This window comes from Choloepus didactylus, chromosome 19 (assembly GCF_015220235.1).
Source record: "Choloepus didactylus isolate mChoDid1 chromosome 19, mChoDid1.pri, whole genome shotgun sequence".
Classification (NCBI taxonomy): domain Eukaryota; kingdom Metazoa; phylum Chordata; class Mammalia; order Pilosa; family Megalonychidae; genus Choloepus; species Choloepus didactylus.
This window is the reverse complement of record NC_051325.1, coordinates 38,546,296-38,561,610: the sequence shown is the minus strand read 5'-3', so window position 1 is coordinate 38,561,610 and position 15,315 is coordinate 38,546,296. Positions and strand designations below refer to the sequence as shown.

The 15,315-nt window shown below is 37.4% G+C and overlaps 1 protein-coding gene and 1 pseudogene across 14 annotated transcripts in view; both read left to right on the top strand.

The window, feature by feature from the left end:
- Positions 1-15,315, top strand: part of NCOA6 (nuclear receptor coactivator 6) — a 189,799-nt gene that overhangs the window by 83,858 nt on the left and 90,626 nt on the right. For 13 of the 14 annotated variants that reach the window (XM_037812091.1, XM_037812086.1, XM_037812083.1 and 10 more), the window contains 2 exons: positions 9,321-9,601; positions 12,410-12,565. In XM_037812091.1, the coding sequence (XP_037668019.1) occupies positions 9,367-9,601; positions 12,410-12,565 (391 nt within the window). In that variant the 5' untranslated portion in view covers positions 9,321-9,366. Of the gene's footprint in view, positions 1-6,140; positions 6,162-9,320; positions 9,602-12,409; positions 12,566-15,315 lie in introns of those variants that run through there. The other variant, XM_037812084.1, reaches the window with a different exon arrangement.
- LOC119515868 lies at positions 6,920-7,689 on the top strand (annotated as a pseudogene).

Below are 15,315 nucleotides of genomic sequence, written 5' to 3'. Positions count from 1 at the left end.
TGGCGGCGGTGGTGGTGGTGGTGGGCGCTGAGAGTGCTTTTTTGACCAAGAAGGAGAAAAGAAAGGCAACAAAATAAGGTTTTAGTGGCTAAGAATGTTCACATACAGTCGAGCAGTTGTCCTGGAGGTTACTTCTATGCAAGCTGCACCTAGATATGCCAAATGACCACAGTATGACAAGCGCAAGTCAACAGTAGTCCCAAAAACCTTAAAGAATATCTGAATCCCTATGTGGGACTCTATAAAGGTTTCACTCACTAAGTTTATTCTTCAGAGACTAGTTTTCTGAGAAACCGCCAAACTGTCTTCCAGAGTGGCTGTACTATTAAATGGTCACACCGGCAATGAGTGTTCCAATTTCTCTGCATCCTCTCCAGCATTTGTAGTTTGCTATTTGTTTGATGGCAGCCATTCTTATTGGTGTGAGATGATATCTCATTGTGTTCTTGATTTGCATCTCCCTAATAGCTAGTGAAGATGAACATTTTTTCATGTGTTTTTTAGCCGTTTGTATTTCCTCTTCAGAGAAATGTTTTTTTCATATTATTTGCCCATTTTATAATTGGGCTGTTTGTACTATTGTCATTGAGTTGTAGGATTTCTTTATATTTGCAAGATATCAGTCTCTCATCAGATACATGGTTTCCAAATATTTTCTCCCATTGTGTTGTCTGCCTCTTTACCTTTTTGACAAATTCCTTTGAGGTAAAGAAGCTTTTGATTTTGAGGAGTTCCCATTTATCTATTTTTTCTTTTGTTACTTGTACTTTGGGTGTAAGGTCTAAGAAGCAACCTCCTAATACTAGGTCTTGAAGATGTTTCCCTATATTATCTTCTAGGCTTTTTATGGTACTTTCTCTGATATTGAGGTCTTTGTTCCACTTTGAGTTAATTTTTGCATAGTGTGAGGTAGGGGTCCTCTTTCATTCTTTTGGATATGACTATCCAGTTCTTGCAACCTAATTTGTTGAAGAGACTATTCAGTCCAAGTTCAGTGGATTTGGGGGCCTTATCAAAAATCAGTTGACTATATTATCTGGGGGTCTATTTCTAAACTCTCAATTCGATTCCATTGATCAATGTGTCTGTCTTTATGCCTGTACCATGCTGTTCTGACCACTGTAGCTTTATAGTAGGCTTCAAAGTTTGGAAGTGTAAGTCCTCCCACTTTTTTAGGATGTTTTTGGCAATTCGAGGCCCCTTTCCCTCCCAAGTAAATTTGATAGCTAGCTTCTCCAAGTCTGCAAAATAGGTTGTTGGAATTTTCATGGGAATTGTGTTGAATCTGTAGATCAGTTTGAGTAGAATTGACATCTTAACAATGTTTAGTCTTTCTGTCCATGAGCATGGAATATTTTTCCACCTATTTAGGTCCTTTTTTATTTCTTTTAGTAAAATTTTGTAGTTTTCTGTGTAGTCTTTTATGTCCTTGGTTAAATTTATTCCCAAGTACTTGATTTTTTTTTTTAGTTGCTGTTGTGAATGGGATTTTTTTCTTTTTATTGCCTCTTCAGTTAGGTCATTACTAGTGTCTAGGAACATTACCGACTTATGTGCATTAATCTTATATCCTGCCACTCTGCTGAATTTATTAGCTCAAGTAGCTTTATGGTTGAATTCTAAGGATTTTTCAAATATAAGATCATATCATCTGCAAATAATGATAGTTTTACGTCTTCCTTCCCAATTTGGATACCTTTTATATCTTTGTCCTGGCCAATTGCTCTGCCTAGAACTTCTCTAGCACAATGTTGAATAATAGATGTACAGTAGACATCCTTGTCTCGTTCCCAATCTTAGGGGGAAGGCTTTCAGCCTCTTACCATTGAGAATTAAGCTGGCTGTGGGCTTTTCATATATGCCCTTTGTCATATTGAGGAAGGTTCCTTCAATTCCTGCCCTTTGAAGTGTTTTTATTGAAAAGGGATGTTGAATTTTGTCAAATGCCTTTTCAGCGTCTGTTGAGATGATCATTTAATTTTTCCCTTTTGATTTGCTAATGTGTTGAATTACATTAATTGATTTTCTTATGTTGAACCACCCTTGCATGCCTGGCATGAACTCCACTTGGTTGTGGTGTATAATTCTTTTAATGTGCCTTTGGATTCGATTTGCAAGTATTTTGTTTAGGATTTTTTGCATCTCTATTCATTAGGGAGATTGGCCTATAGTTTTCCTTTTTGTAGTATCTTACCTGGTTTTGGTATCAGAGTGATATTAGTTTCATAAAATGAGTTAGGTAGTGTTCCTTTTTCTTCAGTTTTTAAAGAGTTTGAGCAGGAATGGTGTCAATTCTATTTGGAAAGTTTGGTAGAATTCCCCTGTGAAGCCATCTGTCCCTGGGCTTTTCTTTTTATGAAGATTTTTGATGGGTGATTGGATCTCTTTACTTGTGATTGGTTTGTTGAGTCTCTTTAATTCTTCTTGGGTCAGTCTGGATTGTTCATGTGTTTCCAGGAAATTGTCCACTTCCTCTAAATTGTCTAGCTTGTTGGCATGCAGTTGTTCATAGTATCCTCTTAAGAGTTTTTAAAATTTCTTCGGTATCTGTAGTTATTATCCCCTTCTCATTTCTGATTTTGTTTATTTGGGTCTTCTCTCTTTTTGACTTTGTCAGTCTAGCTAAGGGTCTGTTAATCTTGATGATCTCAAAGAACCAACTTTGATTTTATTTATTCTCTCTATTTTTTTTTTTTCTCCAGCTCATTTATTTCTGCTTTAATCTTTGTTATTTCTTTTTATCTACTTGCTTTAGGGTTAGTTTGCTGATCACTCTCTAGCCTCTTCAGCTGTTCAGTTAGGTCTTTAGTTTTAGCTCTTTCTTGCTTTTTGATATACGCATTTAGAGCTATAAAATTCCCTCTCAGCACTGCCTTTGCTGCATCCCACAGATTTTGATATATCTGTTCTCATTTTCATTCATCTCTAGATATTTACCAGTTTCTCTTGCAATTTATTTTTGACCCACTGATTGTTTAGGAGTGTGTTGTTTAACCTCCATGTATTTGGGAAAGCTCTGGTTCTTTGGTGGTTATAATTTCTAGTTGCATTCCTTTGTGGTCAGGGAATGTGCTTTAAATAATTTCAGTCTTTTCAATTTTATTAAGACTTGTTTTGTGCCCCAGCAGGTGATCTATCCTGGAAAATGTACCATGGGCACTAGAGAAGAATGTATATACTGGTACTTTGGGATGTAACAGTCTGTATATGTCTTTTAAGTCTAAGTCATTTATCATATTGTTTAGGTTCTCAGTTTCCTTATTGGTAATCTGTCTAGTTGTTCTATTTGTAGAAGAGAGTGGTGTACTGAAGTCTCCCTCTATTTTTGTAGATGTGTCTATTGTTCCCTTTAGTTTAGGCAGTGTTTTTCTTCACGTATTTTGGAGCTCCTTGATTGGGTGCATAAACATTTATGATTGTTATTTCTTCTTGGTGAATTATCCCTTTTAATAATACATAATGTTCTTCTTTGTCTCTTAGGGCATCTTTGCATTTAAAATCTATGTTGTCCAATATTAGTATAGCTATCCCAGCTTTCTTTTGATTGCAGTTTGCGTGGAATATTTTTTTCCAACCTTTCACTTTTAGTCTCTTTGTGTCTCAGGGTCTAACATGAGTCTCTTGTAAACAACATAGCAATGGTTCATATTTTTTAATCCATTCTACCAGCCTATATCTTTTAATTGGAGAGTTTAATACATCCACATTCAAAGTTATTACTTTGAAGGGAGTTCTTGAACCAGCCATCTTATCCTTTGGTTTTTAGTTTTTGGATCTATTTTCCCCCCTCCCTCTTTTTTTCCTTTAAGTTTCCCTTTTTAATAACTCTTCAGTTCTGTGCTCTTCTCCAGACCTCTCTCTCCTTTCTCTTTTTCTCAGCTGGTAGAGCTCCTTTTAGTATTTCTTGCAGGGCAGGTCTCCTGTTAACAATTTCTCTCAGCATTTGTTTGTGAAAATTTTAAACTCTCCCTCAGTTTTGAAGGCAAGCTTTGCTGGATAAAGAATTCTTGGCTGGTGATTTTTGTCTTTCAGAATCTTGAATATGATATACCACTGCCTTCTTGCCTGCATGGTGCCCACTGAGTAGTCAGTACTTAGTTGTATGTTGTTTCCCTTGTATGTGGTGAATCGCTTCTCTCATGCTGCTTTCAGAAGTTTCTCCTCCTTTTCAGCATTTGACAATCTAATCAGTATATGTCTCGGAGTAGGTTTATTTGGATTTCTTCTATTTAGAGTTCGTTGGACATCTTTGATTTGCATGTTTATATCATTTAGAAGGTTTTGGAAGTTTTCCTCCACTCTGTCTTGAAACACTCTTCCTAGCCCTTTGCCCTTTTCTTCTCCTTCTGGGACACCAATAATTCTTACATTTGTTCACTTCATGTTGTCCATCATTTCTCTGCGCTCCATTTCAAAGTTTTCAATTTTTTCCCCATTTGTTCTTTTGTGTGCTCGCATTCAATTAATCTGTCCTCAAATTCACTTATCCTTTCTTCTGCCTCTTCAAATATGCTATTGTGTGTTTCTAGTATATTTTTTATTTGAACCACAGTGTCTTTTATTTCCATAAGGTCTGCTAATTTTTAATTTACTCTTTTAAATTCTTCTTTATGCTCATGTAGAGCTTCTTGATTTCCTTTATGTCTTTAGCCATCTTTTTTAAGTTGTTTATGCTTCTTTAATTAATTGCTCCAAGTTTTGTGTCTCTTGCAGCTTTTTAATTTGTTCATTTGTCTTGTCCGTATCTTCTAGATGCTTCAAATGCTTTGTAATTTTCTGTTGGCTTCGGTGCATTTGCTTGTCTTGATAGGGTTATTTTTGGAAGTGCAGAATTATTTGAACATTTATATATAATTTGGTTTGCTGGAGTGCCGTTTCTCAATTCTACCAGCAGGTGGCACTCTTGAGTCACAGCTTGGTGAAGTGCAGTTTCCCTAAGCTACCAGCAGGTGGTGCTCTCATGTATGTCTTCCCCATACTTTTCCTGTGTGGTGGGTGGAGTCCAAACTGGATGGGGAACCAATCTTTGCACCAGATCTGTATGTGCACTGGGTAATGCCTATCCTGGCGCTGTCATATGTGCCCTGAGCAGGCAGACAGGGAGACCGATCAAGGGCACCCCACAGATGGAGCGTGGGCCCTGCCTTCCGATTCTCTGCCTGCCTTGCACCACGAACTGCTGCCCACTCCCTTGCCTGGCGGCAGCGGTTTTACTGCTGCCAGCCTGGGGGTCTGTGTGTGGGGGGCAGTCCAGACGGGGAACAAACTCTCCGTGTCCCTCTAGCTGCCGTCTCTCCTCTGTTTTTTGTCAGTGTCCCCTCCCCATACTGTGGGAGACCCTCTATGGCCAGTCATAGCCCGAAACCATGGTCCCTGATGTCCTCTGCCCCCTTTCTAGTTGCTTTCTCGAAGGAGGAGAAGCCCGTTCTGCCTCACCTATTCCTCCATCTTCCCAGAGTCTGTAAGGAGTTTTTAAACATTAGAAAAATTGAATGAGCTACTGATGTTTCCATGCCATTCTTGCTTAACACAAATGGATTAATATTTATTCATTTGCTTTTGGGCTTAAGTATGTGACATTCAGTCCTAAAGCTAATGGAGGAAATAACCACACTGTGTGATCTTTAAAACTTATATTCTTTGGTAGGCAGCATAACTGAAATAGCAGAAAATGTGACTTCTTTAGATCCAAAATTAAAAAAAATATGTAATAATTTAGTTCTATCCTGGCTCTTGGCCACAGTTTGTTTGTTTGTTTGTTTTTAAATACCCTATTATTATATTTTTTAAATTCAGTTTTATTGAGATATATTCACATACCATACAATCATCCATGGTGTACAATCAACTGATCACAGTACCATCATATAGTTGTGCATTCATCACCCCAATCTATTTTTGAACATTTTCCTTATACCAGAAAGAATCAGAATAAGAATAAAAAATAAAAATAAAAAAAGAACACTCAAATCACCCCCCTAATCCCACCCTATTTTTCATTTAGCTTTTGTCCCCATTTATCTACTCATCCATCCATACACTGGAAAAGGGAGTGCGATCCGCAAGATTTTCACAATCACACTGTCAGCCCTTGTAGTCTTCATTGTTGTACAGTCGTCTTCAAGAGCCAGGGCTACTGGATTGGAGTTTGGTAGTTTCAGGTATTTACTCCTAGCTATTCCAATGTATTAAAACCTAAAAAGTGTTATCTAAGTAGTGCATAAGAATGTCCACCAGAGTGACCTCTCGACTCCATTTGAAATCTCTCAGCCACTGAAGCTTTATTTTGTTTCATTTTGCATCCCCCTTTTGGTCAAGAAGATGTTCTCTATCCCACGATGCCGGTCCAGATTCATCCCCGGGAGTCATATCCTGTGTTGCCAGGGAGATTAACACCCCTGGGAGTCAGGTCCCACGTAGGGGGGAGGGCAGTAAGATCATCTGCCAAGGTGTTGGCCAGTTTTTTGCCTCCATAAACATGTTAGACACTTGTTTTCCTTTTATAAAATATTTAAAAATTTTTTGTTTTCTTTAGTAATCATTATTTTCAGCCATACCACTATTAGTAACCTTTTAAAAGTTGTTTAAAATGGTCTTCATAAAAGTCTTTAGAGTTTTAGGTAGTCCTTCAGATGCTTGTAGTCATATTAAGTTGTGCTTTGCAGGTTGGACAAAGGAGGGATTTAGAAACCTTGGCTCCTCCGATGCTTTTCTCAGGACAGGAGTATGGGAGCCTTGGGGAACTCCTTGCTCTGTGAGATCAACCAAAGTCTTATATAAATTGAATCTCGGAAAGTGCTTGTTCTGACCTTTCAGCCATTGCCACCCACACAGTCTGTGCTGCGTGTGAGAAAATGGGGCCTCAGCTAAATGTATCCAATTCCATAGATGTATTCTTTTGTATAAGCAGTACAGTACAAGAACAACAGGCATCATGACTGATGTCCATTGGTGATTCCTCCAGTTGCTGATGACTCCTGGAGTGCTAGAGAAATGGGATGTTAAGTCCTTGCTGAAGCATTTTTATAAGGTCTGTGACTGCAGTGCTCCTGTAGAGAAGTTGGAAGACTTTTTTTAACGGTGTTTAACAGTGTCTTGGAGTCCTTGTGTATTGAGATAAAGAAAGGAGTCCTAACAGATGGCAGGAGACCCAGCTACACACTGATGAATCTTGTAACTACATCAGTTTCCAAAATGATATTGGATTTTGCAGAGAATGAACTTGATCTGTTCACAAAAGTTTTGGGACTGATTTTTAACTCAGAAACTGGCTTTGCACCTTCCGTAAACATTTTAAACCTTAAAGGCAAGAAGATGAGGAATAAGGAAGCTGAACATATTACAAAATTTGTTCAGAACAAATGGCTGATTGAGAAAGAAGGGGAGCTCACCTGCACTGCTGGGCCATCTTGGAGATGGCGTGGTTTATCTGGGAGACTTACCCTGATGCCATAAAGATTTGCAACATCTGCCATAGCCTCCTTATCCAGGGTCAAAGCTGCAAAACCTGTGGGATTTGAATGCACTTACTGTGCATGGCCAAGTGCTTCCAGACTAATTCTGAATTGGGCTGCCCCCACTATCACAACTACTGGCCCCATGAGATAACAGAAGTCTTCGACCCTGAGAAAGAGGGGGATCTGTATCTCCAGATCGAACAAAAAGGCCTTGCAATGCAGACAGCACTAGCCAGTGTGTTCTGCTGAAAGGCTCACTGCCTTTGGGAAGAACGTCCAACGGCCCTGTCTGCAAGAAAGGAAATCATTGTTTTCCTTGAACATGACTCACCTTCCTTATTCTTTATGTTCTCTTACTCAAGGTTTGTAATAAAACTCTACTGAGGAAAACAAAGTACTCATCAGTTCTGCAGAAAGTTAAATAATTACCATATGACCTGGTGTGCCAGGTTGGATGTATTAGGTCCCCCAAAATGCCATGTTCTTTGATGCAGTCTTGTGAGGGGCATGTTGGTGTTGATTGGATTGGAATTATTTGATTGTTTCCATGGAGATGTGACTCAATCAACTGTGGGCGAGACCTTTCATTGGATAATTTCCTTGGAGGGTATTGCCCCACCCATTCAGGGTGGGTCTTAATTGGATCACTAGAGTGCTTTAAAAAGAACCACACTGCCCAGATGCTGGCACAGCTGTGAGTGACATTTTAGAGAACAACTGAGAGAGAAGCTACAGCCAACAGGGACACTTTGAAGAATGCACAGGAGCTGATAGAGTAGCTGGAACACAACCTGGGATCAGCAGATGCCAGCCATGTGCCTTCCCACCTAATAGAGGTTTTCCGGATGCCGTTGGTATAGTGAAGGTATACTTGTTGATGCCATAGCTTGGACACTTTTATGCCCTTAAGACTGTAACTTTGTGACCAAATAAACTCCCTTTATAAAAGCCAGTCCATTTCTGGTATTTTGCAAAAAGGCAGCGTTAGCAAACCAGAACACCTGGCAATCGCACTTCTAGTTATATACCCCAAAGAACTGAAAACAGGGACTTGAGCAGTTATTTTACACCAGTGTTCATAGCAGCATTATTCACAGTAGTCAACAGATGAATGTATAAACAAAATGTGGTATATATATATATATATATACAATGGAGTATTATAGCCATAAAAAGGAATGAAGCACTGATACATGCTACAGCATGGATGAATCTTGAAGATTTCATGCTGAGTGAATTAAGCCAGACACAAAAGGACAAATGTTCTATGATTTCGCTTACATGAAATACCTAGAATAAACAAATACATAGAGACTGAAAGTAGATTACAGGGATTGGGGGTGGTTTGGGTTGGGGGGAAATTGGGAGTTAATGCTTAATGGGTACAGAATTTATGTTTTTGTTGATGAAAAAGTTTTGGTAATGGATGTTGGTGAAGGCAGCACAACATTGTGAATGTAATTAATGCCATTGAATTGTACACATGAAAGTGGTTAAAATGGGAAATTTGTATTATATTTATATTACCACAATAAAGTGGATTTTTTTTAAGTATATGGTTTATTTTCTTGTTTGTTATGTCTTGTTCCCTCCTTCCAATAGTCTAGGCTTACAGAAAGGTAGCATGTGATATAATAAAGGGTACTTTATTTAAGGCTGGTTATTTTATATTTCTGGAATCTTTAAGAACTAATTATTATAGCGTATCTTTATTAAAATAATTTATCCTCTCTGTAATTTCTTAATTTTGATAGTACTTCCTTACTGCTTGGCAACTAGATTAGTTTTTGCAGAATACTGTACATTGCTGAACATATAAATGTGTATTATAATGCTCTTTTGTGTCTTTTCTTCTTTTCAAAGATTTTCTTATTTTCCATTGGCATATGCTTCTGGAATAATATTCATCATGGTTTTGGATGACCTTCCAAACTTAGAAGACATCTATACTTCCTTGTGTCCATCAACAGTAGAAGACTCAGAGATGGAATTTGACTCTGGACTAGAAGATGATGACATAAAAAGTGATAGTATTTTGGAGGATTCCACAATCTTTTTGGCGTTTAAAGGAAATATAGATGATAAAGACTTCAAATGGAAATTGGACACAATATTGGAGATTGTGCCCAATTTGTTACACATGGGTAATTTGCTTTAATTTTTTTCCTTATTGTTATTCTTTTTGAAGTGTTTGCCCTTCTATGGTTTTCTTGAGTTTTACCATAAAACTTTGCTAAACTGGATTGAAAGGCTGATTTTAGGTACAAAGTTTGAATTATAGGATTTTTTTAAAAAAAGAAACGCTGTTGTGTTTCTTTTAAGTATTTGGAATACCTGAACATAATAAAATATTGTTTAATGTAGAAATTCTTAAATAATCTGTATTTTGTCAATAGTGGATAGGAGTAATTCTGCATCTTGCTATGGTGGTTAGGAGTAATTCTAAAGACCCAAATTAATTTACTGTTTTTAACTCTCTGGTCTTTAGTTTCCTTACCTGTAAAATGAAGGGATTGGACTGAATCTTTAAGACTTCCTATTGCTTAAAAAATCTGTTACTCCATGGTTTTAATATACTTAAATTTTTTTAAATTTTAGATCAGAGGTCTCTAACTGACATCCTGCCAGATCCTGCCTGCAGCCATGTGTTATTTGACCCACTTTCATATTTGTTTTTTAATGTTTGAATTTAGTTGCCATTGTTTTTAAATTTAGGATATCTTATGTACAAATCCAGATTTTTGGATTTCTCTTAAAAAGTGAGAAGATATGATAAAATTGAGCTCCCCCTGTCTTCTGGTTATTACCTTATCTAATCTCTTCATACATAGTGCAAAGCCCAGATTTTAATCCTTTTATTACAAATCCTGATTTAATCAAGTGTTAATTAGCGTTTTTTATTTTTTTTTTGGTTTTGGTTGTTTTTTCTTTGACATTTGAAATCAGGAGAGAAGCTACTGTTTTTTCAAGGGCTTTTTTCCTGGGTTGTCAGTACTCTTTAGTTATGGATTTTCGTAGTATTAGAGAATTTTATGTGTTACAGTTATCATTATTTTTACTGTCATAATATATGATATTGTAAGGGCCTAGCAGGGCTTGAAATTGTTCATTGTTCTTAATGTGGGTACATTTTCATGTTGTTAAGTTGCTGAATCAGTTTACATACGGTTTTTAAATAACTTACTGAACCCAGATTCATGATTTTAGTGGATTATATTCTTAGTCCAAAAAATATTTTAAGTCCCATCTGCCCAAATATGATGGAGGTTACAAAAGGTTTTGATAAAATATAAACATGTCATAAACAAGATTTTTCTGCAACCCATCTCACAAGTAGATGATTCCAGAAGCAAATTTGATGTTTATCTTGACCATGTAGAAGATTCCAATACTCTTCAGATCGGGAAGAAGCCCAGTAGCATCGTCTATACTCTGTAGAACCAGGATCCCAAGCTTCCTGCTTGTTGCTGTTTGGAGGCCTGTTAAGGAAAGAAAACTGACCTGAGAATCAGAGTTGGATTGATGCTAGGTGTACCACAGGATTCTGACAAATCATTTACCCTCTCTAGGCCTTAGTTTCCTTACCTGTAAAATAGGTTTGGACAAAATGTTGCCTAGCCTTTCTAAAATTCTGTGATTGTTTTATTTCTTTGCTCCTAGCAAGTGGTCTCTTTTTTCTATGTTAGAACAAGTGAACTTCCCGTCTGGATAAGTTAGTATTCAAAATACAATGGTTTTAAAGCTGTAAGGGGCCTTGGGCAGTGTCTAGGTACTCTCCCCTATCCACAGATATTTCTAATTTTGAGAAGAGATATGCCTGTATAACCATTTTGTTAATATTGGAATGTGTAACTGATTAGAGGATACTGCAAGTCTAATTTAGCTGAGTTCATAATAAAAAGGAAGATTTTGTCTGAGATTGTATATAATGTTTTTTAATTGGGTAACTGTCTGGCTCTGGGATTTGCTTTCCAGACTGTAAAATGTAATTGCAAACAGTATTACCTCCCCAGTTAGTTAATTTTTATATCTTCTTTTTAAAAATGTTCTGAAGTTTGCACTGACTTTCAGACTTGCTGAAATGTAATGTTTGCATGTACTAACTAAAGCTTAGTTGTCAGATTTGTGTTATTTCCCCCCTCAGTTTAGTGTGCTGCAGTGGAAATTCTGTTCTTGTTTAAAGTAGAAAAATAATTTTAAAAAATCAAAGACATAAAGAATCAAAACTTAATTAAGCCCTCCTTAAATGGAAGCATTTGTTGCTTCCTGTGTCTATGAATGTCTTGCACAAAGATGCCCAGTGAATATTTAAGCATTTGAGGATTAAATATTTCACATATTTAATTTGAAGAGGTAAAATTGCTTACCATTTTATAAATCTACCCTTCTCCTTTTTAGTGCCCTTTCTTTAAATAAGTTTAATGGATTGTAGTTGCAGATGCCCTAATATTCTATAGTTGGCAATTCTACACCCAGTATTTTTGTAAGCTTTCACTTGAAGTTTGAGACTTGTATGTTCTCAGCTTCTCAGTTAACATACCATGAACTGTGCCCAGAAGTAAACATTATTCTATTAATTTGAACTTCTGTCTTCTTTTTTTCCTTACTCCATCTTAATGCTTTCCGTTTATTCACATCCTACTGCGTATCTAGGTAGTGTTCTAGGTTTTTTTGCATATATAATCTCATTTAGTACTGCCAGTCTCATGAAGTAGTTTTTTCATAGTTTTAAAAAGGAGAAAGGTATGTTTTAGAAGGGATTAATAATTTGTTTGTGGTACCCAGAAGCTGTGTGGCAAAGCTGGGATTAGATTTGAAATCTGTCTAAAGCCAAAGCGCATGCTCTCTCAGATATTCTAGACTGGTCCTCCACCTTATACTTTTACCTTTTTTGTTGTTAGTGGTGGTAGCCAAAAGATTACTAATATTATTCTTTTTCTTTCACAACCAAGAATCCAGCAAGCTAAAGGTGCAGAAGGTGGAGCCCTGGAACAGTGTGCGTGTGACATTCAACATCCCCCGGGAAGCAGCAGAGCGGCTGAGGATCCTGGCTCAGAGCAACAACCAGCAACTTCGGGATCTGGGGATTCTCTCCGTTCAGATTGAAGGTCTTTATTTTGCCATGTGCCCATCTGGACCGAAATTATAACAACAATAGATTATAGCATGATTTCCTATGCTGCTTATTCTGTTCTTTTCTCTTGTTACAGAATGCCAGGTGACTTACATAACCTGTGCTTCACATTGCAGCACCTTTGGATAAAGAGGAATTCAGGCTGTTAAGGCTGTTACTGGGTCCTGATGCTCTTAAGCATCTGTAGTCTCAGACTCCATACCTTCCTTGGCTGATTTTGGCCATTTGTCTCTCAGATTTTGATTTTACTGGCATCTTGACCAGGAACTGATTTGTCTTTTAAAAAATACCCAATTTCAATTGCTTCCTTCCACCAAGTAAGCCTTGGTACATTTTTCTTTATTCATCTAACGGAGATCAAGAGGCCCTGAGCAGTCCTCTTATAGCAATTATTCATTTTTCAAACATTTTTAGCCACAATGATTTTTTCAGAATGAAAATCAGCTCAACATATATTCGCACATCTGCATCCAGCTTAAAATCCTGATATTGTTTGCCGTTGTTCACAGGATAAAGACCATACGCCATACATGTTCTGACTTCTGCCTTCCTCATCTTGCCCTATCTTGCACAACTCAACTCCCTTGCTGTCTGTGGTCCAGCCTTTCCACAATTCTTTTGGTTTCTTGATCATGCAATTCTTCCTTCTGCCACCGGGATCTTTGCATTGATGTCTTCTCTATATAGAATGCTTTCCCTTACTTAACTTCTACTCAGTCTTCAAATATCAGCTTAAATGTTCTGGAGGATACATTTTCTGAACCTTCAAGCTAAGTCAGAGTCCTTTGTTATACATGCCCACAAAAGTCTGTTTCTTTCCCTCACATCATTTATCTCACATTTTCAGTAGAGCAATTATTTGATTATTGGTTTATTCTCTCAATAGACTGTAAGCTTCAGTAGGTCTAGGACCGTGTCTGGTTTTGCTTGCTTTGTGTCCCTGGCAAGAACCTGTATCTGTTAGGTTCTTGGTAAACATCTCTTGAATGAAAGAAAGGGAAACACATGTATAATTACACTGCTCTGCTTCAGCACTTGGAATACAAAGATGAGTAAAATATGGTCCTTGCCTTTATGAATTCAAAAGGAGATCATGACCTTGTGAAAAATGTAAGTACCTAGTGTGGGGATACAAAAAAGGGTTCTATCTTTGGGAGCCCAGGGAGCTTGAACCCCCATATCCCCTCTTGTGTTGATGCAGAAAATGTGTCAACCAGGGATTCCAGCCTTCCCTTTCACTGGTGGTCTAAGCCCTCCTGATCCTATGCTTGCTTGGATTCCAAGTGTGCCACAAAACTCAGCAGAAGAGGAGGTTATCATTTCATATATAGGAGTGAGACAAATTTTACGCAGTCTAGGATTATAGGTTGCTGTACCCCCAAAGGGGCAATATAAATAGATAAGTACTTACTTATTTGTTTATTTAGAAGAGTTACATGTAGTTTGAGAATGGGGTTGAATCTTTTGAAAACGAGAGACAGGTGGCTTAAACGATCACTAGTTTATTATAAAGAATTTGTGTGATCTAAAACATTGATATAAAAACATAACATTAATCCATAATAATCCATAGGATGAACTGTTGGAAAAAGTGGGAACCAAACAATTATTGGATAAAATAGCAACATACTGATTGTTTATACATTTTGTAACATAGAAGTGGTTTCTTTAAAACCCCAGATGTTTAATAGACTTCATTAATTATTTAACTGAGTTAAGAGGGATTTGGGGCCTTAATTGGAAGGTGTTTTCAATTGCAGGAAGGAATCACCCAATTTCTTCTCTTAATCAGACCTGCTTCCTCCAAGTTCTTAAAAGGGTTAAATGTCAGTTCCCCTTTATTGTTACAGCCATGAATTAAAACATAAGTACCAGTGAGGAAGCTAAATAGATAGCATTTTAAGAAATTATAAAATTCACATGACAAAATTCACAAAATTCACAATACATTAAGAGGTGTTTTGTTGTTGTTGTTTGTTTGTTTTTTTAACTTTTAGGATATACACATCTCTCCCAGGAGATCTCCTTTTCTCTCTCTCCACACAGCAGTGAAAGTGGTGACAGCAGCTGTTGTTTTGTGAAAGTGGTGATGGGCTGGCACCTTTGTAAGGTGTTTCCACTGTCATATCTGCTGCAAGGGAGGAAGGACAGGTTTCCCCAATGTTTTGTTCTTCATTGAAGATTTCCTGTACCTTTCCTTTTTTGAGTTTTGGTCAGGGAGTTGGGGACACATCTTTTTTGAGGACATTTTGTGACCTTTCAGTAAATTCATGGAAATTTGAAGCAGGGGTCTGCAAGCTTTTTCAGTAAAAGGCCACATATTTTTGGCTTTTTTGGGGCCATACATTCTCAGTTACAAATACTCCACTCTGCCATTACAGAGTAGAAACAGCCATAGACAGTACATAAATGAATGCACATGGATGTGTTCCAGTTAAATTTCACATAAACAGCAAGCAAGCTGGACTTGGCCCACTGACCATAGTTTGCTTTGTCCTAATTGGCAAGTTTGGGAGCTAATACAGTGTTCTCTATAACGTCTGTTTCTTTGGCACCAATTAGCTTATATGCAGTTGCTAAATAAGGGACTGATATCAGTATAATGTGGAAATTATGTTTGTCCATTTGTGATTTCCTTGGCAGGGGGATCAGGAATAGTGGGAATAGAATTATAATTATCAAAGAAAAAGCTTTTTGCTCAGCTACTGAATAGGTGGTAATTCT